General features: G+C 33.5%; 1 protein-coding gene across 1 annotated transcript in view; it reads left to right on the top strand.

Moving 5' to 3' along the window:
* The window catches only part of LOC129229239 (sulfate transporter-like), a 107,782-nt gene that overhangs the window by 53,407 nt on the left and 26,636 nt on the right, over positions 1-27,739 (top strand). The window contains exons 7-13 of the mRNA XM_054863504.1: positions 682-837; positions 4,275-4,357; positions 15,215-15,362; positions 15,909-16,022; positions 22,560-22,637; positions 22,753-22,848; positions 26,014-26,120. Of these exons, the coding sequence (XP_054719479.1) occupies positions 682-837; positions 4,275-4,357; positions 15,215-15,362; positions 15,909-16,022; positions 22,560-22,637; positions 22,753-22,848; positions 26,014-26,120 (782 nt within the window). The remainder of the gene's footprint in view (positions 1-681; positions 838-4,274; positions 4,358-15,214; positions 15,363-15,908; positions 16,023-22,559; positions 22,638-22,752; positions 22,849-26,013; positions 26,121-27,739) is intronic.

Raw genomic sequence — 27,739 nt, 5'->3', positions numbered from 1 at the left:
TGCTGTTATACAGCATGATTTCGAAAAGAAAAAAATACAAAATTTGTAACATTACAGTGCTGGTAAAAAAAATTGCATTACCCTCGCATTTTTACAACAATGTGATGGTGTGAGAAGTTTTGGTCGATCTATTAACGATGAATGCATGTGAAATTCTGCAAAACTTATGAAATAAACATTTAACAGCAGGAATCCTATAATTGTTTACGTAGATCGGGGCTGTTTCCGGGCCAAGGCAAACTGCTGACCCCATGCTCATTTTTCCATTTCTGAACCTGCGTGTGAGTTTAGAGAAAACTTAACCCCATGTCAATTTAAGTCTAATGGCGGGATGAAGATTTTTAAATTGTTACTTACCAGTTTTGCCCTACGGCATGGAGCAGAATCATCCTGGAAAATGATGTTTGGAACTGAAGTAAAGCAATTTCTCCTCCAAAATGCCGATATACACCTGAGCGTTTACAGTTCCTTGCACAAAGTGAAACCCACCAACTCCTTGATCAGAAATACATCCCCAAATTATATGGGATACGGGATGCTTGACTGTGTGTTGAAGGCAGTCGAGATAATCTTCCTCCCCTTTGCGGCGCAGGTGATGAAATTTTTTTTACCACCACTGCATGGTGTGTCTTTATTTGCAAGGGACAAAAATTTTAAGAAGTTTTTGCACGTTTATTTCAGACGTGGGTATCATTTTTCGAAAGAATAGGGTCCGTAAACTACATTGTACTCATTATGTCTGTGTGTAGTCTACTTTTCCTCATCATAGTTAAAGAGCTTATCAATGGAATTGTGCTGAAAAAGTCCAAACTGCCGGTGCCAGCCGAGTTGATTCTGGTAAGATAACTTTACATTTTCAATTTATTAATCAATTACTTTAAAAAAAAACTAAGGGACTCTGCCCCCTGCTTGCTGACGCTCACCAACCCCCGAAGATTACTTCGCAATCTTATTTGATTCGCAAAGATTTAAATCGTCAGTTAGAAAGAAACAGATTAAAAACGCATTATGAGCTCCCTTTGGATCAAAAAGCACCCCTTCCCCGGGTTCCAAAATAACTTGTACCAACTTTCAGAGCCATAAGGGCTAAGGGGCTCCTGAGCATTGCAAAACTGCGGTTTTGTATATTCATGGTCTCAGTAATATATTATGCTCTTTAGCTCGGGGCTTGAATTGAGTTGAGCCTAAGATTTTCCGTTAAAATCGAAACCCTTAAAGTTTGAGAGTAAAGGAAAGAAGAAACGTGCGAATTGAAAAGACGCAACTAAGGCAATGCCAAATAAAACATCAATAATTTTAATGGGGATGAGGATTATTCGAATTTGATTTTCAACGGCTTGTTACTTTTTTTCCTTTGGAGATAGAAGCTCAGTTTTTCGACCATAGGTTGAGTTAGATCTGGAGTAAAAAAAACCGCTCTTTTCAGTGATGTCAAAAAGAAAACTGTAGGACAATCCCTTCGCTTTTTACTGATAGATTTGATAAAGAAAGTAGCGCCTTAATTTTAGCTAAGCCTAAAAAAGTTCGAGATAAAAACGCAAATAACTCTCGCCGTATTTAAGTTAAAGCCTTGAAAGAAATTGCATAGAACGAGAAAAACTCCACCCTTTCTAACGATGTATAACATTAATATGTGCAAGTAATTTTTCACCCCTTTAAAGGGCATTAATAGGCAATTTACGCGAAATTTGAGCTTAAAAAATTAATAACGAAAAAACTAATTCGAATTTTAACAAATAAAACCCCAGGTGCACACCGGCGGAGCTCGAAGTAATTTTGTACAAAATTTCAAGGCTGTCGGTGCCATGGTGTCTCCTGGACGCACGTCCGCCACAGACTTCCTTCCAGAATTTCTTTGAAACCTTACTTTTATTTACTATAAAGAGATAAAAGACGTGGCTATAGAAGTTATTACATAAATTATGAATTAAATTTAAAAACGTAATAAGTAACGATCGAAAAAAGTGAAAGAATTAACCAAGTTTTAAAAGTAAAAACTTACTGAACAGGGGGAAAATCCCGTTACAATAATTATTGATACTGCGAAGTTTATTTTCATGTATAAAATGATTCTTTTTAATGAAAAATAAAACACATCAGAAACTTAAAATTCATGAAATTATTTGAATCTTTTGTATACACATCCTTATATCTTCACATAAATAATAGCAGATGATCGAGTAACCCACGTGCTTCAACCATGAAACTCGCGCCACCGTATGATAATTTGATAATATATTTTGATAATGTTTAACATGCAGGGAGAGGCTTTATTGTGACAAGGCTAAACCCTATCCGGTCACTTAACTGTTTTACTGGTAAGGAAAGGACTTCAGGGGAATGAAGAAACGAAAAAATGCTCAACAATGAACGCTACCTACCGGAGTTTAGTCTTAATTAACAGAATTTAGGGTTAAAACTTCACCCATCAAAATATCATCAAACAAGCAATGGCTTCGTTCAAATGTAGAAGCAATTTTCACCCGTCATACCTTGACGGGCGACTTTCTAGTACATATATAATAGCCGAAAATAACTGATCGAGTACCGCTGCCATCACCAACAATGAAACTCACGCCATAGCATATGTGACAGCATTACTTCATTGTTGAAGCACCTCAAATTCAGTAAGATTCTTATAATTTGATAATATTTTTTGGCAATGTTTGAAATGTTGGGAAATGCTTTGACAAGGCTGAACTGGATCCGGTAACTTAGCTGTTTTACTGGTAAGACTAACTTTAGGAGAATAAAGAAGCGAAAAAGTGGTCAACAATGAACGCTATCGACTGGAGTTTAGGGTTAATCCACTGGAGTTACGGTTAAAAGTTCAAGCATCAGTATCAAAATAGCACCAAACAGGCAATTGCTTTGTTCAAATGTAGAAGCAATTTTGACCCGTCATACTTTGATGGAGAATTTTTTAGTACTTTCTGAAAAATTGTAACTTATTATATTTTACATAAAAAGATTGAATTTTTTTCAGTTTAATTGATTTTGGGAGGCACAGAAAACATAAAAAGTGATTCGTGTAATGTAATGGAATTTAAAATTTAAAAAAAAACTGCTAGTTATTTGCATTTAACTGAACGAAAGACTAGTTATTGGATCAACTAACGAGCCAAAAGTGATTTCTTCGTCAAAACTAACATGAAACAAATAAGGTTTAGTGCCCTAAAGCTGACACCCTAAATCAGTTCTTAAACCTGATATGGTTAAATAAAAAATATACAGTAAAACCTCAATAAGTAGTCAACCGTTTAAAAGTGGTCACTCCGCTTAAGTCGTCGTTTTCCTTTGGTCCCGACAAGGTCTCATTCACAGTAATGTAAAATGATCCTCTTTTACTGGTCACCAAATTTAATTTTACCCTGGTTAACTAGTCACTCAAAAAATGTTTTCTAAAATTCCCTTTTCTTATCGGATCTTAGAAAATAGTGTTAGACTTAGTTGAAATGCTGTGTGATAGTCATTTTTCCTTGAAATCTCGCTCCTCACTTCTGGTCATTCAAAGCATATTTCTTGCTGCGACTCTGTCTAGTACCAAGCATACGAGTCAAACTCCATCCAGCAAGACAGACAAAATTTAATAGCTGGAGAACGATAGTCTGTATTTAACATTCGTTCAAGGTACAACAGACGCAGAATTTTAAAGCTTGAAGTATGTTAGAAGACAAGAGCTATTTTCAGTAAGCAACAACTTCATCAGTCAACATTGATGGATTGTTTTAATGTACAGTAAGTACATTAAAATAAGTTATTATTAAATAATGTATAAGTAAAAGAAAATAAAACTAGGTAACTATTATGAGTGTTTTTCCCTCCTTTTTAAAATTTCCACTAATTTATAGACATGAATTACAAAAGCTTTTGGTTTTTCTCGCTGAATTCTACAGCTTTTCATGAAAGTATTTGTAAGACATTTTTTTTTTCTTCCTTAATTTCCCACTCCATATAAGTAGTCATTCCGCATAAGTGGTCAAAATTTTTTGGTCCCTCGAGTGACGACTTAACGAGGGTTTACTGTATAAAGCATTGTCAATGTTCTCAAATACTATTTTAGAATGAGTTTTTGTTTCTTCTTAAGAAAGAAAAACTCATTCTAGGCACATTGTTTTGGAAAATTCGTAATGCTTTAATGTTAGTTTATTTGAAGATATCAGCTTAAGGAACGGTTTTTTGGTTGTCAGCTTTAAGGAACTTTACCTTATATGCTAGTAAAATTTTACTTACAATGTAAAAAAAAAATACGCTTTTTTTTCTTCTTTTTTTAGGTAATTGGGGGTACGATGGTATCGAAGTACATCTGCCTGCACACAAAATATGACATAGATGTTGTCGGCTTGACACCTACAGGGTAAGTGACACAATATTAATCATTAAAAATGTTTCATGTAAAAGAATTTCTAAGTAGGGTAACACCCCCAGTAATTGGCAGGTCACCAGTGATTGGCACTTCCAACAAAAATGTCCTAAAATAAGATTCGTATGAAATCTTTTAAAAGCAGATGGCTATATACCAACTGAATGTACATTTAATTTAAAGATTATAGCTTCAATTCATGTTGCTTAATGGTAGCAGTCCATAGGAAAGAGAAACAATTGTGGCTTGTGTCAAATCAGCCATTTTTGTTGAAAAAACTTCTTTTCTGGCATAACGGAAGCATGCGCATTAATCCATTAAAATCTGACTTAAAAAATATTTAAAAATTTTCGTTATCAAAGTTTTGTTTAGTTGAAAGGTGTTGCTTTGAGTGGGTAGAAATATATTTTTGCCCCTTTTATGATTTTTGAAATAATGATAGATGCCATTTGGTGGTGCTTCAGTTTTGCTCGTCTCCAGTAATTGGCACTGTGCCTATAATCATGTGTTAGGCATTATGTGTTAGGCAATATGTCACTAAGTTTATTTCTAATATTTTTGCAGCAACTATATTATATGGGTTCTACTATTGATTTGAATCCAACAGAATATACTGTCAATTTTTTAAGAGGAAAAAAAAAACATGCTTGGCCATCAGTCAGATATTACGACTGTAGAGAATCGGTTCATTTTTTATGGTCCCTTAGAATCATCGGGTCAATGTTTCTTATTCTGTGAAATCGAATTCGTGAAATCGAAACTGTATACCGACTAATGAAACAGCAATAAACTCGATATTTTTTTTCCGTGCAACACTCTAAATTTATTTTTATTTCTCTAAAATACTTTTTCAACATCAAGATGTGTGATTTAACATTAATCTATGTAAAATTACCTACTTTAAATTAACAACTATGTTTCTTACGAAGATAAAATCTGTATGTAATCAAAAAGTGAAAAAGAAAGTGATTTTCCAGTTCTGTTAACATGTGCCAACAATTGGACCACAAGGTGCCATACACTGGGGTATCAGATGCCAATTACTGGTGATTTTGGTAACTTTTTAAACATATATATATATATATATATATATATATATATATATATATATATATATATATATATATATTAATTATACAAATATTTTTTATTTTAGTGAACTAAATAGATGTACAGACGTGCATTCTTTAATACAAAAATATTTGCAAAAGAAATATTTTTTTTCTAAGTAATGAAAACTGAGATAAGTTTAAGAGCCATTGTCTGTAAGAACCAGCCAGTTTAGGGCATTTGTGATTGTTGACATTTTTGATTTTCTTTATTTTCACATATGTTGTTCCTTATCATGAGTGCAATGTAAATCCACAATATGAGTTTTGTCTGACTTATTGTTTATGAGAAATTAAATTTTTAAATTTAGGGGGCGTGGCACATTTTTGCGCACTTTTCAAAATCGCAGATTTTAAAATTCTTGTTGCTGTAAGTGCCCTTACAATGACATGGATTTTTAAATTCCATATTATTATATGGTCTTGTTAGATACTATTACAGCTGTCAAATCGGTGTCACTACGAGGGCGACGCCCACAAAGTCCGTTTAAAAATGACCGAAAATGAAATATTTTACTATATTCAAGGCCAATTTTCTCAAAGCGCCTTCATGATGACACCAACGTTTTTACATCAATTCCTAGCTACACTTGCATACATCAAAAATATGTAATAAAATTGGTGTCACTATAAGAGCGCCAGAAGATATTGGAACTGTTATGTGATAAATTTCACAAAAACGCAAATGTTTAAAATCTAACTACCACTCTCGCCCTCATAGCAGAGATCCGAAACTAATTAAGTTTGATAACCAACATGTTCATCTAACATATGAACTAAAAAAAACGGTGTCACTTCTAATTACTTTCGAAAATATAATCATTCGAAATTAGTACGTTATGAAGTTATTTAAAAAAAGACTTTTCTAATTCGAATGGCTTTTTGCACGGTTTGTTTTAAACTTTAAAATAAAATTACAGTAATGACACCTAAAATAATATGTCTCTAATGCTTTTTATAAAAAAAGCTTTATAAAAAGCATTAGCAACACAGTAAATCGATATAGGTAAAGATGGACGTATTGTGTAATGTACATTATAGGCTAAAATAGTCGTAGTAATGTTCATATTTTTTCAATCATACTAATTTTTATCTGTTATTTATATTAAAAATGCAAACTATTTATTTTTACCTAAACTAAATAAACATAATGAATTGCATAGTTATGAACATAATGCATTAAATAGCGAATATTCAGAATCTGAAACAGAATTTGAGGATGACGTAGATTAAAACAAAGAAAATGGAAAACATCAAATCACCCAGTTTCAGAAAGACTCTCTTATTGAAATCTGGTAATTTTGTAGCACTAAAGGATGGGAAAACATGGTATCCCGGAGAAATAGTAGAAGTTGATCATTTGCAACTTAAAGGTCAAATGCATGGCAAGAAGGGTTGGAATAAATAAATTTGTTTTTGCGGAAAACAAGGCGAGTATATTGGTATGATAATCTAGCTATATCAAAACAAGCATTTTCTGTTCAAGATAAAGACGCTCTTACTGCCCATAGCTGTTTATGTTAAAAGTTGCACTTCTTTTTAACAAAACAAAAACTATCTGGATGTAAAAAGATTGAAATTAAAAAAAAATAAACAAAATAAATTAAAAATAAATAAATAAATAAATGGAAAAAAAACCCGCCACAACATACTAATTTCGAATGATTATATTTCCAAAAGTAGTAGGAGTGACACCAATTTTATTAGGCCTAATGTTAGACAAACATGTTGGCAGGGCCGATCCTAGCAGGTGTGCAGAGTGTGCACCGCACAAGGGCGGCCAAAGCAAGGGGCGGCCGCAGGCCGCATAATATAGTTCTTTTAATCAAGAAAAATTCATCAAGAATTTCTCACAAGATAACATAATAAGTCGAATAAATATGCTGAATTTCAAATGTTCAATTATCAAAGTAAGATCCAATTTTTTCAACAACATTGGCGTATTAAGAAAAATAGAATGTTAGAGCACGTTGTGTTGCTTCATTATCCATTAATATCAACTCTTTACACACATGCTTCATTTGGTTGCAAAATTTGTGACAGAACTGGTAATCAGTCATGGATACAGAGGAGGGGCAATGACGAAAATCCCCCCCCCCCCGGAAGCATGAAAGGGTGCCTTCTAAAGGCCGCTAATGCTTCACCTAGCCTCCCAAGTTTTTATTGACCCTAAACAATGAAGACATATAATGTGTGAAAAAAAACTATGCTGATAGGATACTCTCGCAAATATTTCAAACCACAAATTCTGTGTTCAGCAGTCGTGGATGCGTTGAGACTGGAGAGACAATGGAAAATTGCAACTCCCCTGAGAGTTAAACATCAACGAACTAAAATTTTTAATTTTCCTTCTTTACAGCAATTTTTTTCTAATTAAAATCACGAATGAACAGCCCAATTTCAGATCAGGTAGGAGGATAGGGCCTTTGCCCCGAGTTACAAATTTAAGTGTAGCTCCGAAACGAAGATCGAAAGGATGTCTTGACGAGACTAAAGAAGGCTTCAAACTGCGTTTTTAGGACTTTAATTTCGGAAAATTTCGCTGGTTGAACCACTGATTTTAAAGATCCGATTAAGTTTCTTATTCACCCTTTCTTCCTTAATGTTACCAAACATAGCCTAAAAATGATGGCTCCAAAATGTCTGCTCTGGAGACAGACCTCTCTAACGTTATCAAAAATTGCTCAATGGCATTTTTCTAATTTCTTTTTCGAAATATTTGCGGTATAGGGTCCTGAAATCCATTCCGTAACATTACTACCAAAGACAGTCTGAATAAGCGTCTCTAGAGAGGCCCCCAATCCCACCCCGTCTCACTTAACGTATTCAAAAACAAACTAAAATTGTGTTTTTCTATCATCAGTTTTGAAAAACTTTGGGGGAAATACCTTGGATCCCCCTTTTCTCCAACGTAATTACTATAGCTCAGAATTTCGTTTTTAGACGGTTCCGTGGAGCCACCAAACTCTTCCTGCCTAAACTAGCCTGAAATTGACTTCAGTTTCAAAAAACAATTCTTGACTGCACACTGAACCGCCGCCCGCTCTTTGTCCCATCGTTATCAAACAATGCCTAAAATATGATTTTGCGACTTCTATTTCTAAAAAAATCCGGATGGCTTATGTAAATTTTCACGGCGCTAGGGCTTCCGGCATCCAACATCAATCGCCGAGGTGAGTTGGAGAAAAGTCTTTAGTTGTATTTTTCAGATATTAATATCGAAAATATTCAGAAAGATCCGCTGAAGCTTCCCGGTTTCCTTAACGTCACTAAAGATAGCACAAAATTGCGCTTTTTAGAGCCCCAAAATCCTTCCTTCACGAAAATAGCCGAAAATTGATTTTATTTCCGAAAAATATTTCAGTTCGGAATACTTTCCCGTTTCCCCTATCGTGTCCAAATCTAGCCAAAAATGTGTTTTTGAAACAATAGTGCCCATAAATTATCGGAGGAAAGATGCCAGACCCCCTAACGTTACCAAAGACAGCCTAAATTTGAGTTTTAAACTTCACTTTCGAAAACTTTCGATAGGAGACGACCGAATCTTCCTCCCTCCAGCAATTTCAACAAAGATAACCCAAAATTGCAAATTTAAAACTTCTTTATCAGAAAATTTTCGAAAAGAGCGCCGATCCTTCCTAAACTAAGGTCACAAAAAATAGCTGCAATTTGACATCAATTTTGAAAGAATTTCAGGAAAGACCTCCAACATTACTTTCCCTCAAAGTCTCGAAAAATTTTCTAAAATTGCAATTTTTCACGTCAATATTGAAAATTTCTCCATGGACGTTGAATGTTCCCGACTCTTTTGTCCTTGCAACCAAACACAACCAAAGATTATTTACAGCTATTTTTCATACGCCAGTTTCGTTTATTTTTTTGGGGCGATCCCCCCCCCCCCCCTCCTCTTTCTCTGATGTCACCAAAGACAGACTTTAAAATGCATTTTTACGACTAGTAAATTTCGGAACCTATTACTTTCTTCAAAGATATAAATTGTACCTAAGGAGTTTCTAACTGTTTACATAAATTCATCTTTTTTACTTTCTTCTATATCTAATATATAGAAGAAAGTATTGGATTCGTGCAAATTTTCGAATTTCGAATTTTGACGGATTCGAACGTTTTGAGGTGTGCTGAGTCCATTTCGACCATTTTTGGAAAATGTCTGTCTGTCTGTGTGTGTGTATGTGTGTGTGTGTGTGTCACGTCTGTGTGTGACCAGTTTTTTGTGGCCGCTCTACAGCAAAAACTACCGCATGAAATCGAATGAAATTTAGTACACATATGTGCCCCTATGTGAACTTGTGCCCATTGGTTTTTGGCGCGAATTCCTCCAAGGGCGGTGGAGCAATGGGACGTTTTTTGAGTTACGCGTGCTTGCTATTCCTCAGGAAGTAACTGGCGGAATCAAACAAAATTTGGTCCATATGTTGCCCCTAACAGGAGCAGGTGCTGATTCAATTTTGGTGTCAATAACTGAAACGGGGGTTGAGCTATAAAACGTTTTTTGTCGTCAATTGTGACTGCTGTATCTCAAGAAATAATGAACGGAATGAAAGAAAAATTTATCGGCAAGTAGCCCTTAGTGGGTATAAGAACTGATTTTATTTTTGTGTTAACAGCTAAAAAGGGGGGTAGCGCAATCACCCGTTCTTTTTTTCCATTGTGAGTGCCCATCTCAAGAAGTAATGCTACGTTCTGGTTGAAATTTGGAATATATGTGAATCCATATGTAAACAGGCTCTGGTTTAATTTTGACGCCGATCGCTCCAAGAGGTGTTGATTTTTTTTTTTTTGCGAATAAAAATATTTTTATTAATGCAACAATAAGAAAGATAAATCGTAATAGATTGTCGTCTGCGTGTTTCTCGTGATTTTAATTGTATGGAAATGATCGGAAATAGTATCTCAATGATTTAAAATTTTTAACTGTAGCCATCTTATATTTGTTAACAAATAAAATATTTGTAATTAATTCAAGCAAGGCTTTTAAAATAACTTTCAATTTTCGTTCTTTGCTTTTGCAATAATTCAGACATTGGGGATGGTCGTCAAGTTTTTGCATGTGTAATTTTGTTTTTGTTGGGAATATTGCTTCCTCGTCAATGGGGAGGGATCAGGAAAAAAAATACATATATATATAGAAGAAAGTTTCGTGACGGCCACAACATACTAGTTTTAATTAGAATTTGATGCAGAAATTTGAAGAAAGATTTATATGGGCGATAAGTATTAGTCAAAACATGCAAATTTCTCTTCAGGGGCGGCACATTAGGTCTTTGCACACGGGGCGGCCGACACCCTAGGATCGGCCCTGCATGTTGGTCATCAAACTTAATTAGTTTCAGATCTCTGCTATGAGGGGACTAGTTGTAGTTAGATTGGCAAATAGTCAACTTTTACTTTTTCTCCGGGATACCATGTTTTCCCAAGTTTTAGTGCTACAAAATTACTAGATTTCAATAAGAGATGACCGTCTTTCTGAAGCTGGTTAATTTGATTTTTTATGTCTTCTTTGTCTACGTCATCTTCAAATTTTGTTTCAGATTCTGAATATTCGCTATGTAATGCATTTATGTTCATAACTGTGCAATTCATTATGTTTATTTAGTTTAGGTAAAAATAAATAGTTGTATTTTTAATATAAATAACAGATAAAAATTAGTATGATTGAAAAAATATGAACATTACTATGACTATTCTAGCCTATAATGCACATTACACAATACGTCCATCTGTACCTATATCGATTTACTGTGTTTCTAATGCTTTTTAAAAAGCTTTTTGTACAAAAAGTATTAGAAACACATTATTTTAGGTGTCACTACTGTAATTTTATAATAAAGTTTAAAACAAACGGTGCAAAAAGCCATTTGAATCTGAAAAGTCTTTCTTTAAATAACGCCATAACATACTAATTTCGAATGATTATATTTCCGAAAGTAATAGGAGTGACACCGATTTTTTTAGTTGAAATGTTAGACAGACATGTTGGTTATCGAACTTAATTAGTTTCAGATCTCTGCTATGAGGGCGAGAGTGATGGTAAGATTTAAAACATTTGCGTTTTTGCGAAATTTATCACATAAAAGTTTCAATATCTTCGGGCACTCTTATAGTGACACTAATTTTATTACATATTTTCGATGTATGCAAGTGTAGCTAGAAATTGATGTAAAAACGTTGGTGTCATCACGAAGGCGCTTTGAGAAAATTGGCCTTGAATATAGTAAAAATTTCATTTTCGGTCATTTTTAAACGGACTTTGTGGGCGTCGCCCTCGTAGTGACACCGATTTGACAGCTGTAATAGTATCTAACAAGACCATATAATAATATGGAATTTAAAAATCCATGTCATTGTAAGGGCACTTAAAGCAACAAGAATTTTAAAATCTGCGATTTTGAAAAGTGCGCAAAAATGTGCCACGCTCCCTAAATTTAAAAATTTAATTTTCCATAAACGGTAAGTCATTCAAAGCTCATATTTTGGATTTACATTACATTCATGATGAGGAACAACATATGCAAAAATAAAGAAAATTAAAAATGTCAACAATCACAACCTGCCTGATCCTTACAGACAATGGCTCTTAAGGACAAACTCTTTAAGTGCCAATCACTGGGGTCGTTACCCTAATAATTCTAATATGAGAATTTTTAATGCTACTGTTAAAATTTATTAAAATCCTTATTTTCCCCCTAATCAATGTGGTAATAGAAAGCTAGATGTGGGAAAGTTATTTTAATAGCGATGTACAGCCTATCTAATAAATGAATCTAATGGGGGGGGAAAAAACAAGTTTTTCTATGCTACGTAAATGAAATTAAAATTGTTACTGAATTGACAAATAAAATAGATGAGAAACAAAACATTGTTTGACATAACTTATCTAAGGCCCCTATATATATACGAGCCGACGCATCAGCTTAAGATCGGCCATTTTGGATTGGAGGGCGTGTTTGAGTGTTTGTCTTTTCTGGCAAGTTATCGCGTTTGGTGATTGTTCACTGTGAGTAATTATCAGCGGCACGTGAGTTGTTAATAAAAATAAAATATTATTTTCGGCAAATTTGGCGAAACCCGAAACTTTGCTGTGGTAACCCTAGCAGCGCAACAATGAAAAATCCGATCCAAAATGGGTAACCTTACGCTGATGCGTCGGCCTATCTGTATAGCGGCTCTAAGCGCAGACAACATCGATATGATATCCAGTATTCAATTGTGGCGTACGTCACAGAGCACATAACCTAACTTTGCCCCCGAACTTCGAGGTCCTTTTGGTTCAGTGGTTAAAGCACTGGGTTAGCACCGCAAAGGTCCGTGGTTCAAATCCCGACCCGGACAATCTTCCTCGTCATGGTGATCCGTACGCCACATAATGGTGACCCGGACGTTATGTAGCGTACGGATCACCATGGCTTGGATGATGATTGTCCGGGTCGGGATTTAAACCACGGACCTTTGTGATGCTAACCCAGTGCTTTAAACACTGAACCAAAAGGACCTCAAGGTTCGGGGGCAAAGTTAGGTTACGTGCTCTCTGACGTATTCCACCCAGTTATAAAACCAAAACCAAAAGTATTAAAATATCCATATCGTGGTCTGGTATTTCACAAATGACATATGAGGCAGTGAGAAACAAAGGGATGTATGTGACAAAATTGAAAATTTTGAGTAACTAGCACAAATGTTAGGTGAACCTGTCCTCTACCTTTAAGTAAGAGTTAGCACTAGTAGCCCTGGTAGGTGCTGTCATACAGCAGGATTTAGAAAAACTTTTCAATGAAAGCCTACCTAGGACCGCATCTTTAAACGCGTTTTATTCAAAACTTGAAAATGTCTACTTGCGTCCTTTTGCTTTTCACTGCCTTATATTTAGCTGAAAACAATGAAATTCAAAGTTGCTCCCCCTCCCCCTTCCACTTTTTGTTTCTGCACAGAAAATATTGATATGAACTACGTTTTAAAAGCATGAAACTAAACTTATATTTCAGCCAAAAAAAACATCTTTCATTCCCCCCCCCCTTTTTTTTTTCCAGTTAGACCGATACGAAAAATTTTGAAAACATATTTTATATTTTTAAATCATGTCTTTGACGAGAAAACATTAATGTAGTCTTTCATAAAGATTTTTTTTTTCATGCGTAGAAAATTTCCTTGATGATAATTAAAATTTTCCAAATTTTCTTTCACTTGTCAAGTTTTTTGAAAGTTTGGTAAAGTTTGACGGAAAACTCTGCGTGTTATGAGCCAAGAACAAGCTAACAAAATCAATAATTTTGAAAGAAGTGCTTTATATCATCGTGAATATAAGCGACACTTTCGCGAAAATCTACAAAATTATTGTACATAGTAAGAAAACTAACTTCTGAAATTTAAACCTTATTCAAGCTATTTACGAGAAAGGTTGATCAAAAAACGTTTCTGGTTCCATCAATTTGCTGCTGGCCCCCGAAAGGCATGGGAGACTTAATTTTATTGAAATATGCCAGCTGAACAAACCTTTTATGTGACAAAACTTACTGAACAAGTGTTCCCTTGTTTCTTCTGAAATTCTTTAAATTGTAAATTTTTTCAAGTGTTGCAGGGTTTTTTTTTTTCGGTCACTATGTTTCGTGTAGAAAGACTATTTTATGAGAAATATAGTAATATTTTACCAACCCATCAAATAAGTTATGACTTTAGGATAGTATTGATGATATTAGATAATTATGAAAATTAGGAGGAGGACAAAATAGTATCACCACGGAAAAAGGAAGACATAGATATAAAAAGTCTAGAAATCACAGTGTTGGATATAAAAAGTTAAGTAAGATGGTGTTTTTAAATCTCTACTTCGCAAAAAGCAGACTAGTGTCCTTTAACTCTCGTTGCAGAAATTTGGATAGAGTTGCATCATATATCGGTTCTGTTTTTGGCATACTTGCATGGTTATCGCTATACAGGGTGTTCACTTTTAATCTGCAAGACCTCTAATTTTGCAACCGTTAGCCCTAGATGTATACTTCCAATTGCAAAAATGTTCAAAATCAGATGCAGAGTTGAGATAGCAAAAGTTTGAAGTAAAAACTAAAATGAGTCGAAAAATACAAAATTTAACTTTTTATACGAACCCCCAGGCCTCGTAACTTATGTTTAGCAAAATAATCTCCATTTAAAAAGTAATTCCAACACAAAAAGTTTGAAATTAGTACGATCAATATTCACTGAGACATGAAACGCAGCGTTTTGTGACTTACACCACTTTTCACTCGCTGTCAATTACACCTTTTGGGGGAAAATATAGCTATTAACAAGTGTTTAAATCTATGTGTGTCCATAGAGTGTGGTTTTTCAAATTGTCCGCAGTTTTGTAGTGTATTTCCAATCTCATCTTCTGTATGGTCCCTTAAGAATTTGAAATGGAATATCTCCTTGAGTTTTGGTCCCACAAATGTCAAGTTTTTTGTGTCAATAATAGTTTTTAATGGAGATTTTATTTCCCTTAATATAAGTTGAGGCACCTGGGACCCGTATAAAAAGTTAAATTTTGAAATTTTTTGTCTGATTTTTATTTTTACTTCAAATTTTTACTATCTTAACTCTGCATCTGATTTTGAACATTTTTGCAATTTGAAGTATACATCTAGGACTAACGGTTGCGAAAATAAAGGTCTTGCAGGTTAAAACGGAACACCTTGTATATTAACCAGCCATCTTGGCCAACTCTTAGAATATTCTAATTCTTGCTTTTCAGTTTCCTGCCTCCTGAAGCCCCACCGTTCGAACTTCTTCCCAAGGTTCTGACTTCCAGTATGATTTTGTCAATCATTTGCGCTGCCACAACCCTCTCGATGGTGCTAATTTATGCCAAAAAGCACGAATATGAAGTCGACACCAACCAGGTAAGCATTGTGGAGTAGTATAGAGATGCTTTATGCATATTCTTTATGCTTAGTATATTTCAAATGAAGCAATCCACGGACGACATTATGAAAGATATGGGCAAAATATTAAGAAAACATAACTTAATCAATGTAGAACCTCTTTAATTCGAATTTATTGAGACCGGGTGGCATATAAACAACTTTTACTTTCTTAGAAACCATGCAGAAATTTGGAGACAGCTGATTGGCTAGCCTAGCTGAGTAAAGGTTGTTTATATGCGAACGGGGGAGTTCGGACTATCAAATTGCTCACATAACAAACCATGTGCTTTTCACATGTTCCGTACATAACAACAGCTAGAACGTAGCTGTAAACTCTTTTAATTTTTGGGATGCGCGACTTTGCTGCCGATGAGCAATATATTTTCCCCCAAATTAGTTTCCAATTATGATTAGATGTTCACATCAGCATTAAATTATTTATAATCTTGCTAATAATTCTATTCACGTGTTATTACTAACGAAGTCTTGATTTTGAATTAAAATGAACGAGTTTCATTTTAGGAGCTAGTGGCATATGGTGTCGGCGGCATTGTGTCTTCTTTTTTCTTCTGTTTTCCGAGCTGTGGATCACTTTCGAGGAGCGCTATGCAAGAAAGCACTGGGGCAAAGACTCAGGTATGTTCATGAGGGTCTGGGTTGGTAATTTTGTTGTAACTTAAAGGATTTAAGTGTGGTGTTTGAAATCATAACGTTATATTATTGTTAAATCTTAAATAAAGGCGAGGTAAAATAGTAAAAGCGTCAAATATATATTGATTCGATGATTTCATTTACGATACGTGATCGATTATGTGTAACAGAAGTTCTCCCAGTTTCCAGCTTTTCACGTTTGCATCCGTTTTTATTAGTTCCCCCGCCCCACCCCAAAATTCGTCAAGAAAAAACAAAAACCTTTGAATTTTCTTTTTATCAATCATCAAAACATTTCACTTTCCGCTGAATAGATGGCGCCCGTTGTTTTTTGGTCAACAGCGGGAATTCAAAAAGTCTTTTTTTTTTAATTGTATAAATTTTGAAAAATAACCATAACGGGAATTTTTTTTTTTTTTTTTTTTTTTTTTTTTTTTTTTTTTTTTGCTCCTTTTGCACCGATAGCAGTGAAAATATTTTTTAAAAAAGAAAATGACTTAACTAAAGAAGTTCGAAGAAACATTAAAAAAGTTATGGCGTATCGACAAAAAGAAAAATCTTTGAGAAATTACATGTATATGATAAATTGTATATGCTTCAAATAGCAGATATCCTTTAGTTCATTCTATTTAAAAAAAAAAGCTATAAATAGTAAGAAAAAGTGTATGTGGGATAACGGCTGTTGCCAAAATGTTTGTTTATAGGAGGATTTTTTAAAAATGTATTTATTTATTTATATTTATTTATTTAGTTACTTATTTTATTTTTATTTATTTATTTTTTATTTATTTATTTATTTATTTTTTATTTTATTATTATTATTTTTTTTTTTGAAAATTCTTTTCATCCCACAATTTTTTTTTATTTAACCTTTTTTTTATTACGAAATTTATTCATTTTAACTTTAGGTATGAATTTCTCAAGATTTCCACCTTTTCGGCGATATTCATAGTTGCACCAGTTTGAACTATATGAAATTTTGCAACTGCGAGGCATATTAAAAAGGAAAGAGACAATATATTAATAAGCAAAAAGTTACCATCCCATAGACGGAGATTTGGCAGAACTAAAAGCTAATACGCAAAACAGATTATTACGGTACAGACTGCGATTTCACCCCTATTTGGAATCATCATTCTAAAATGGCTATAACATACAAGATCTTACATTAGCTGAGATTACATGCACACTGAAAAGTTAGATTGCCCTTCACACTGGTAAGTTAGATTACTTTCACGCTGGTAAGTTATAGATTATTGACCGTTTTACACGAAAAGGCACTTGACTCCACCTTCATCACGTGGTATTCCATTCCGCTGTTTTCAGCAGAACGCATATTCGAATCATAGCAATTTGTCGCAAAAGCAGCAGTTTTTAAAATGTAAGAATAACGAAAGTAGCTGCAGACAAATTAAGCAAGTGATGTAAAGCTTTTTTGCACGAGGTTGTCTCATTTACAAGCACGGGGGATATGTTTACCGATCATCTCCGCGTAAAATTAAGCTCTGCGTTCGAGATCGCGGAGCAAAGTGCCATCTCGTGGAAAACGGACTATACCTTTTCGCTGGTAAGTTAGATTACCTTCATACTGGTTAGTTAAATTACCTTCACAGTGGTTAGATATATTTTTTTTCAAGGCTATGGTAATGTTCTACCCTGGCGTTTACATTCATTTTATGAGGCGGAGTCGAACTACGTTTATGAACCCCTCACGGGTATGATACATTTTAATTTAGCTACAAGTATGGAGGTATTGTCCGTATTCCACGAGAAGGCACTCGATTCCTTCCTTGTCACGTGGTATCCGATGATTCTATTTCGCTGTTTTTGACAGAAGGCGTATTCAGATCATAGCATTTTGTTGTAAAAGCAGAAGTTGGTCTCCTTATCTTAAGAAAGACATTAACATATTGGAAAGGGTTCAAAGGCGGGCTACAAGGCTAATAAATGGACTTTCTCATTTAGACTATGATTCTAGAAGGCTAAAAATGTAGTCTTGAGCAAAGAAGAGACCGAGGGGACATGATTCAGCTGTTTAAATTCATTAAAATGAAAGATGTTACGGGGCTGAAGTTTAGCACTGAAAACTGGACAAGGGGTCATTGTTTTAAGCTATTTAAATCTCGGGCTAACATGGATATAAGGAAAAATTATTATTTTAGCAAGGTAGTGGAACCTTGGAACAGCTTACCGGAAGAGGTGGTAATGAGCAAGGGAGTAGATAGTTTTAAGAGGGCCATTGATCTTCACTGGGGATTGTAAATGACTAGGACCAGTCTAGCTGGGCCCAGAGCCTGTTGCTGGTCGTCACTTTTGTACTTGTATTTGTTTTTAAAATGTAAGAATAACTAAAATGACAACAAACAAGTGAAGCCAGTGATGTAAAGGACGCTAAGACTTTTTTGCACATTAAAATGCACGCCCAAGTTAAGGTTGTCCGGTTTTCTCCTTTAAAGCGCGTGGATTATTTACCGATCACTCCCGTGTAAAATGGAACTCTGCTTTCGAGGAGGCGTGGCGAAGTGCCTTCTCGTGAATAACGGAAAATAATCCTACCTACGGTGAGTTTTACTACCTCCAGCTCTGTTATGGCTACTCCGCACGGATGATTCCTAACAAATTTAAAACTGCTGTATCATGATTCAATACATTGTAAAAAGAATTCAGAGACGTTCCTGAAAAACAATGGGCAGCTAATGTGCCTTGATTCTGTCAGTAACATAGCTGGTAAAAACAAGAAACTTTCCTTCTGAAAATCAGTAATCTCATTAAAGAATTTCCGGTAAAAAGTTCACATTTCTGGAATAAATTAGAAACCTCCCACGAAGCCTTATCTATGTTTATAGTAATTTCTTGGTGCAATCCTGATTTACCAAGAAAGCTCCTGAAGCAAATACGGACAAAGCTTAGGCAAAATCGTAAGCTCACCTTTATCATTATTTGCTGCAATTATTTGCAAAGCTACAGTGTCCACAGACTGCATTTTGCCCGCATTTGGGGTACAGTCAATCTGGATGGGCTGTAATTGAACTGAGTGCAAAATGCTTACTAAAAACGCTTAGTATGTTTTGACACTGGTAGCTTAACTCATTTCTCACAACAGTGAGAAGTCCGCATTCATGTAACTTGTAGCAATTCATGAAACTTTTTCGCAAAAATACTTGATTCCCACAGGAAATTGGTGAAAACCCGGGAAATCCTTGAACATTTCCTGAAAATTCTGTTTTATTTATTTTCTTTATTGTAATGAGTTGTTTCGTATTTGCTTGTAATCTAATATAAATAAAATTTGACTGTCTATGTATCTATCTGTGTATCTATGTATCTGACTATCTATCTATGTCATTGCTACTCCTGGTGAACGACAGAAAACTGAGCATCGAACCAGGTATCGATAGATTCGTAATTTTTTCGGCTACTTGTTTGACTTGGTTGCATAATTATACGACTTTAATTAGCGGAAAGATTAATTAAAAACGATTTCCGTTCTTCCTCAGACATTAACTTGCTTCTCTTTTTCCTTTCGACATCTTCGTTTCGCTCTTTCTATCTTCCTTTTCAAGGTCATATTGCTGACACATTTCTAGCGGAAATGGAAAAATTAATAAGGCGCGTTTTTTTATTTATTTTTGAATTACCTCATCCTTTCCGTTAGAGGAAAATAAAAGGCGCGCTGACCTTGGAATGGCTCCATTGAAAGTGGGTCAAGTTAGAGGCATGCCATACCGAAAATTGATCTGCTGTCGGTTAATTATTTTACCGCCGCATACGGCAAGGAGGGGGCGAAGCTCCCAAAGTGAACCGCCTCCGGTGATGTAAACCAACGTGCCGCAGGCGTGTTGCACGATCCGCTGTAGGCGGCTAATCTAGCCGTCCTTGTGGCTAGTATGAGCATAATTGTAGGTAGGGGAACATGGGGCAAAGTGAAATGGTGAAATATTTCCTCTGCTTTTAGCTCCACCTATCTGGTATTATTTTAAGTATATAGTGCCATATGTAGTCTATAACAGTCAAGAAAAAAATACCGCCGAAGATTAAAACATTTGGTATTACAGGCATTTTTTTTTTTAATTGATACTTATATTGTAATAGTTTGTTGTAAGTCAAAAATTATTTTTGTTACTATAAAATGACAAAATTCTTGTTATTAACATTTTAAATATTAATTGAAACCTCCTGATATTCAATGCCGAAAAAATTTAGTTAATATTATATAATTAAGCTTATTTGTATTTTTAATAAATTGTACAATTGGTCAAGTACATGCGAGGCAAAGTGGATGGATTTGTTTCATTTACTCACTCAATCATTAGGGTCAGGTGGGGTAAAATGGGTATAAAATAGCCTACTTTTGGATTTTGACTCAAATATTTTTATCAAAATATTTTGATTCTAATTTTTTTTTTTTTTTTGTTTTATGTATACATTACATATGTTGAGAGTAGAGTTAAATGATTTTCACATATAATTTGATACAAATTTATTTTTGAGAGGAGTGTTTATGACTATATGTTTTCTATACCCATTTTACCCCATGCAGGTGAAAATGGGTAGCTTGTGGGGTAAAATGGGTATTGAAGTCTAAGAAGTGATAAAAAAGCATACTATTTGTTCAATGCAGTGTGATAATATAGACTTAAGAGTCAGTTAACAAAATTTTACAATTTAATTTAAAAAAATAGTGGAAACAGTAAATTTGACCAAATATTAATGAGGTTTCTTTCAATGCATGATATCCATACTTGTCATTCTTTAAAAAAAGTAATAGTCTCTATTGTTAAATTGTGGCTCATTATTTTTTTTATTATTTGATGTTTTTCAATGAAATCCTTGCCGTCTATATCAGGAAAAATAAGAAAATCCCCCATTTTGGAATTTTAAAAAGCATTTCATCTCATAATATTTCCCTCTACAGCCATATATTTGCCAAAAAGTTCTTTCTTGCTTGTTTCCTCTAATTATAATATTTATACCAAGGCACCTGTGGTTAAACTTTGCTTCATAAGCAGTTTCTATTCCAGATACTTCTTCTGAATGGAAACTTTCTTTTTTCCACTATTTTTTTTTTAAATTCATTATTTTTTTCTTTTTCAACTCTTAGCCTTTCTGAAACATCTTTGTCAATACTTCCTGTATTTACCAGCATACATTTAAGTTGTTTTAAATAACTCATGCAGGTGGTTGTCAAATCTGAAGCTATTGTTGAAATTGCAGACAATATTGCACTTTTCAAATCTTTATAAGGTGACGAAATCGTGCTTTGTGACGTATAATTTTCGGATTGAAACGAGGATGTGTTCTGAGAGTTTAAAGGTACATTAGAGAAATTGGTAGCATCTGATTGCAATCAAATACAAATATGACGACCAGCAACAGGCTGGGGCCAGCATATTCTGAGGAAACTTATTTTGTGCGCTAGTGCACAAAAACTCTAAAATAAGTATACCGCTGGCTTTTTATTATTTGTTATGATGGAGCGAAGTTTATTTTATAAAGTCATGGCATTGCATACTTTTATGTTTCAATCATTTTAAATTAAACACAAATGAATTAATATTCATTTAAAGGAAAATATGCTGTTGTATCTTTTAAAACAACTTGCTGGAATGATAAGCCTAACCATATACCCATTTTACCCCATTTTCAAAATATGAGATTAAAAATAGAAATTTTTTTTTCTTCCCTGTAAGTTGAAGCAGCAACAAAAATGTCCAACTAAAGATATCATGACACAGTAATGAAAATTTCTCAAAAATCAGGAGCTGGAGATAGAAGTTTAAGCAGACAACATGTGGCTTGAATTTATCTACTTCAATTTAAAGTGTTACCTCTCACTAAAAAATAATATATTGGAAAAATGTATTTTGTGAAACAGAATTCAGAACAGCTAAGTTTAATGTCCCACTCAAAAAAATGCAAATTTAACTTTAATTTGTTTTTAAAACCATATATTTTGACTACCCATTTTACCCCACCTGACCCTATATAAATCACTTAGGTTTTCATTTATTAATTCATTTACATTCCTTCATTTATTAACTCATTTATTCATTCACTTATTTTCTTGTTCATTCATTATTTTACTCACTCATTGATTTTTCTTCATATATTAATTGATTTATTCATTTAATTATTCATTTATTGTTTCATTATCCGTACATTTATTCATTCGACCTTTTATTTACTGATTCTTTTGATCAAAAATATGTTTTACAATCGATTAGAAAAATATTTCATTTTTCACTTTGCCCCATGAAAAAAAAAAGTGAAAATTTTCTACCTTTTTTTTTAAGACTCAAATTTACTGCCAAAAACAACAAATACTGTTTCAACGCAAGTTTTATTATAGAATACGATGATCTTTCTTTATGTACTGTAATTTTCAAAATAAATTTCCAATTAGTTCATTTTGAAAAAATTCAGTCGTCATCTTAACCATTTCACTCTGCTTCACATTCCCCTACATTAACTTTGATGGCTAAGATCGATGTCTTTCTTATTTGTGGGCAATTTCTATTTTAGATAGCGAGTCTGGTGTCCTGTATTTTGATGTTAGTCGTCCTTTTTGTTTTGGGTCCACAGTTTGAACCTTTGCCAAATGTAAGTACCAATTAAATGGTAAGCAAACTTGATCCAATAAGTAAATAGTGACCGTTAATAGTCTGTGATAGTAACATCTCCTTTTTGTTTTCGTTTTTCTTTTCATTTAACACAGTGTGTTCTGTCCGCTGTAATTGTGATGTCATTAAAATCGATGTTGATGTATTTCGGAGACTTGAGAAGAGCGTGGAATGCATCCAAGCTGGACGCGGTAAGAATTTTAAATTATTTTTTTAATATTTGCCTGTTATTTTTGCTTACAGATTAGCATATTTAACCAGCAGCCTGCAGTGGCTCCCAAAAGTGTTCGTACACCTACGACTATCAATGAAATAGGACCCTATCCACTGGTTAGAATTAATATTTCGGAATAGGTATTTAATTATAAGATATATGATCAATTTTCAACGAAACTGCATGAATTTTTTTTTTTAATATTAAAACTTAATTTTTTAAAAACCAAAAAGTGCCGGAAATTTTATCTGACAAAAGTCTCTTCGTACACTTTGAAAAATATCTATATATTATTGAATAATCTAACTTTTTATTAAATTATTATTTAGTAGAATATCATGCAGTATCAACAACACCTTTTAAACGTCTGGGAATAGATTTCATTCTTTTTTCTTGCTTCATTTCTGAGTAAGTGTTTAACCACACTTCGAATCTTTCTGTTTCTAACTCTATTTTTGTTTCAAAGCCGTATTTTCGCAATCTAGCCTCCAGTTGTTTCTAAATATGTTACATTAAATTCAAATCTGGAGATTGAAGGGGTATTTTCCAAACTTGAGGACAATTTTTGAGGCACTAAACGCAAACGTTAAACACCGTGTGCTTCTTATCGTTATCTTGATAAAAAACAAAGTTGTTCCCGATAACCAAATTTTTGGCTAAGAGTTTGAAATTGTTTTTTAAAATATTTAAATGAACAGCATGATTCATTATTTCATTAAAAAATTCCAAATTACCAAGTCCTGATACTGATATGCACCCTCACACAAAAACAACTTCACCGTCCTGATTAACTGGTCCAATTAAGTTCTTAAGATTAAGTTCCTAATTTTTTTTCTTCCATTTACAATTATGCAACAATTTAACCAAAAATGTTGAATTTATTTTCGTGTGTAAGCAAGACGTAATTCCAAAACATTTTGAGCTTATTTATCATTGATTTTGCGACGAAAAGCGGAAGCTTTCTGTTTTTCGCACGGCCAAGAAAATTTCTGCGGGAAGAAGTTCCATTTAATACAGCTAATCACAGAATAATTTTAGGTGAAAATTAAATGTATTTTATTTAACTCTGCAGAAACTTTTACAGCACTTAAATTCGTATTTTTCATAATTGTTTTAACTGTAAATCTCCGATCACGCTTTGTCAACTTTGCCGGTTGACATTTTCTTACCTTTTGTTCGGTCCGATTCTTTTCTTTAAAGAATTTTATCAAGCACTTTACTATAGAATGGAATAAATTAACCTATTTAGAGACATTTCAGACCAATTTACCGCTACTGTAAGGAAAAAAATTCAAATTTCGAATGGTGTTTATGATTTTTTACGAACACCAGCCATTTTAAAGTAATAAGCACAATATTAAGAAATAAACAAACAAAAAATTAAAGCCAAATGACTTTTAAGGGTCAACGCAATGCAAAAATAATAAAAAAAACGACGTATCATAATTTTAATCATGAATTTATTCGAAAATATTTAAGTGTACGATGACTTTTGTGACGTATTATTTATCCGTCTCTTCGTTTTCTGACCCATTTTAAAAAGAATATCCGTCAATATTTTGAAAAAACTAATGGGTTATATTTAGAATGACATAGGAATGATGTGAAAAAATATTGGACTTCATATTTGAATTCAGTTTCGCGTTATTTTGGTTTTCTCAAAAATTTCAAAGTGTACGAACACTTTTGGGAGCCACTGTATATTTTCTTACTGCTTTTCGTTTAATAAACCATCAGCTTTTGTCATCATTTAATACATTACTAGCTGCGTGCCCGGCGTTGCACGGGCTACCTAAAAAATGTAAGAGCAGTCCAGTTGATGCTTTTGTAGTACACTGACACTAGTTTCTAGACAAATGTGTCAGGGGCTGTAATAAATGCACTGAGAATCCTACTGGTCAGAAAGCAAATTGCAGTAAAATTATAAGCTTGTCATTATTTTCCGTTAAAACACAAAATATGATGTCTTAATTGAATATTTATGACTTGAATTTCTCAATGAGGTTGTTTCCTTTAGTCAAAAGTAATTAATTTGCAGATTACGGCAAAATAATCGAAAAGTAAACAACTTAAACACCCTGATTACAGGAAAAGCCTTAAAACAAAAGCCTAATTTTATTTCTTTATATTCGAGAAAAAGAAATGGCAACAGATCTTTCATCTCAATGATTTTCTTCACGCTGTAAATTTTAATAAAAGCGTTCATCCGGAAAGTTGAGTTGAAGCACTGAATAATAATTTGAATGGAGGAAAGCCTTCGAAAAATATGGATTTTATTTTGAAATCTAAGAGTCATAATTAATAATTTTTAATTGATATCTCCGCTAATTATTATCGGAGGATTATGTTAAATAGCCAAACATGAAGACGGGAAGATGACGAATCCATCGATACCTGGTTCGATGGTCAGTTCACTGTCGTTCGGGAGAAGAAGCTTGGACATAGATAGATAGATAGATAGATACTCAGATTTTATATGTATAAGATGGATGAGCAATAACCAATCTTCTTTTTCAATACATTGAGAAATTGTCTCTTTTTTAAAATCAGTTTTTAAGCTACTGTAGACTTGTTCAAGTGTCAAATATTTCGCCTACCGTTTTTGAAGTTCGTTTTCTGCCAGTAAAAATTCAAAACAAGATGACTATGTGCTGAACTAAAAAATTTTGCCCTCAATGTAGGGAAAAACTTTTCTAAGGAAAATTTTAGGATTTATGTAAACGTGGTGACACAAAATGCAATTGCTAGTGAGTCATAAATCAAATAATTGTAAACTGTTAAAAATTTTGTAAAAATACAGCAATATAAGAAAGCAATAAATTTTTAAAAGTTAAGAAAATGCACAAAAATATTTAAAAACTTTTAAGATTTATGTAAACGTGATGACACAAAATGCAATTGTTAATAAGTTTAATTGTAAACTAATAAAAATTTTGTCAAAATGCAGCAATATGAGTATAAGAAAAATAATAAATTTTTAAAAGGTATGAAGAGACACAAAACTATTTAAAAACTGTTTTAAAATGATGACAAAAAGCGCTAAGACTTAAATTTGATTCTTTTTAAGTTTATTGTTTTAAGTTTGTTGGGAATAAAAAATGTTTCGTAAAAGAATTAATTTCATTCTTTCGTTGTTTTTCAGTCTGTATGGGTGGTTACCTTTCTATCTGTGATTATTCTAGACATGGACTACGGATTGATCATTGGAATTCTATTCTCATTAATAACAATTTTGTTCCGTTCACAGTAGTAAGTATTATTTTAATAATACTTTTCAAGAAAATCTTCATCGCAAAATGCTTTTGATACGTTTATTTATTTATTTATTCTTTTTTTCAATTTCAAGACAAAAGTATTTTAAAAGATGTCAAAAATATATCCACCAATCCTTATATATATATATATATATATATATATATATATATACTAATACACACCTTGTAATCTGTTTTCAGAAAAGAATCAATTATTTCTTATAAATAAATGTTTTTGGAAAATTTTCAAAAAGGAAAATGATAGTCGACAATCGCGGAATAGGTTGTAATCCACAATGGAAGATGAACAATTTTATCTCCTAGTACAGCGGTTCCCAACCTTTTTCTCTTTGCGAACCCCTTGGAACAGGCAAAAAAGTTCGCGAACCCCCTGATGTTGAAATTAGTAACATGTAAGAAACAATAAAAAAAACAGCATGTTTGCTTTCCATTTTTTGCAGCATTTGATTGCAATAAACAAAAATATAATTGTAAAATATCATTAAGTGCAAACAATAATAAAAAGTTAAAACTACATCTACAAGAAAAATGATAAACAAGAAGTTTTATAAACCAACTATTTTTTTAAGCATACTTTAAATTGGGGAAAAAATCCTTAATGCGATATTTGTGGCTGTTTGACGGAACAAAGAAACTGAAAGTTTGGTTCAATGTCTGACAGTTTGAGTCTTAAATCAGGCTCTGCATTCAATCTGCTTCGGTATTTATCTTTGAGATAAGTATAGGAGGAAAATCCTTTCTCGCACAGATATGTTGTACAAAATGGTAATAAAATTCGAATTGCTTTTTTGGACAAAACGGTATAGTCATTTCTTACACTGAGCCAGAAGTCAATTAACGAGAGCTCTTTAAAGGTAGTTTTCAATGAATTATCACAGGATAACTCGATGAGCATTTCCTTTTCAGGTAATGTCAGGGTGTTCTCTAAGCATGGATTTCCTTCAAAAGGATTGCGTATCCAGTTGTTTGAGAGAGGGACGTTGCGCCTATTAGGAAAATACTCGTCAAAAGTTAGTTCAAGATGTTGCAGATGTTCACATACATTTCTTTTAACGCTTTCATCAAGTTTCATTGAGTTTTCTGATAAAAAACTACTAAGAGAAGTGAAACAAGAAAACTCACCCATTTCAAGGCATTGGATCCAGAAATTCAATTTTTTTACCATAGCTTCAATTTTATCATATACAACGAAAATATTAACAACTGCACCTTGCAAGGATAGATTTTACTCATTTAATTTTGAAAAGATGTCAGCTAAATATGCAAGCCTTTGCATCCAAAGAGGATTGAATATGCAAGTGGACAAGTGATATGGATGATCAACAAAAAATGGTTGGACTTCTGACTTCAATTCAAATAAGCGTGTCAAAATTTTGCCACGGGAAAGCCATCTAACTTCTGTGTGAAGAAGTAAAGTAACATGATGGCTTCCCAATTCTTCACAAAGCGCGTGAAATAGACGGCAGTTTGTGGCACGTGATTTTATGAAATTTACAATTTTTACCGCATCATTCAAAGTAGCGGATAATTCTGCGGGAATACACTTACATGCTAATGCTTGTATATGAATGTAGCAATGAGTCCATTCAATTT

This window comes from Uloborus diversus, chromosome 9 (genome assembly GCF_026930045.1).
Source record: "Uloborus diversus isolate 005 chromosome 9, Udiv.v.3.1, whole genome shotgun sequence".
Classification (NCBI taxonomy): Eukaryota; Metazoa; Arthropoda; class Arachnida; order Araneae; family Uloboridae; genus Uloborus; species Uloborus diversus.
The sequence above is the reverse complement of the archived record's forward strand: the minus strand, read 5'-3'. Positions and strand labels throughout refer to the sequence as shown.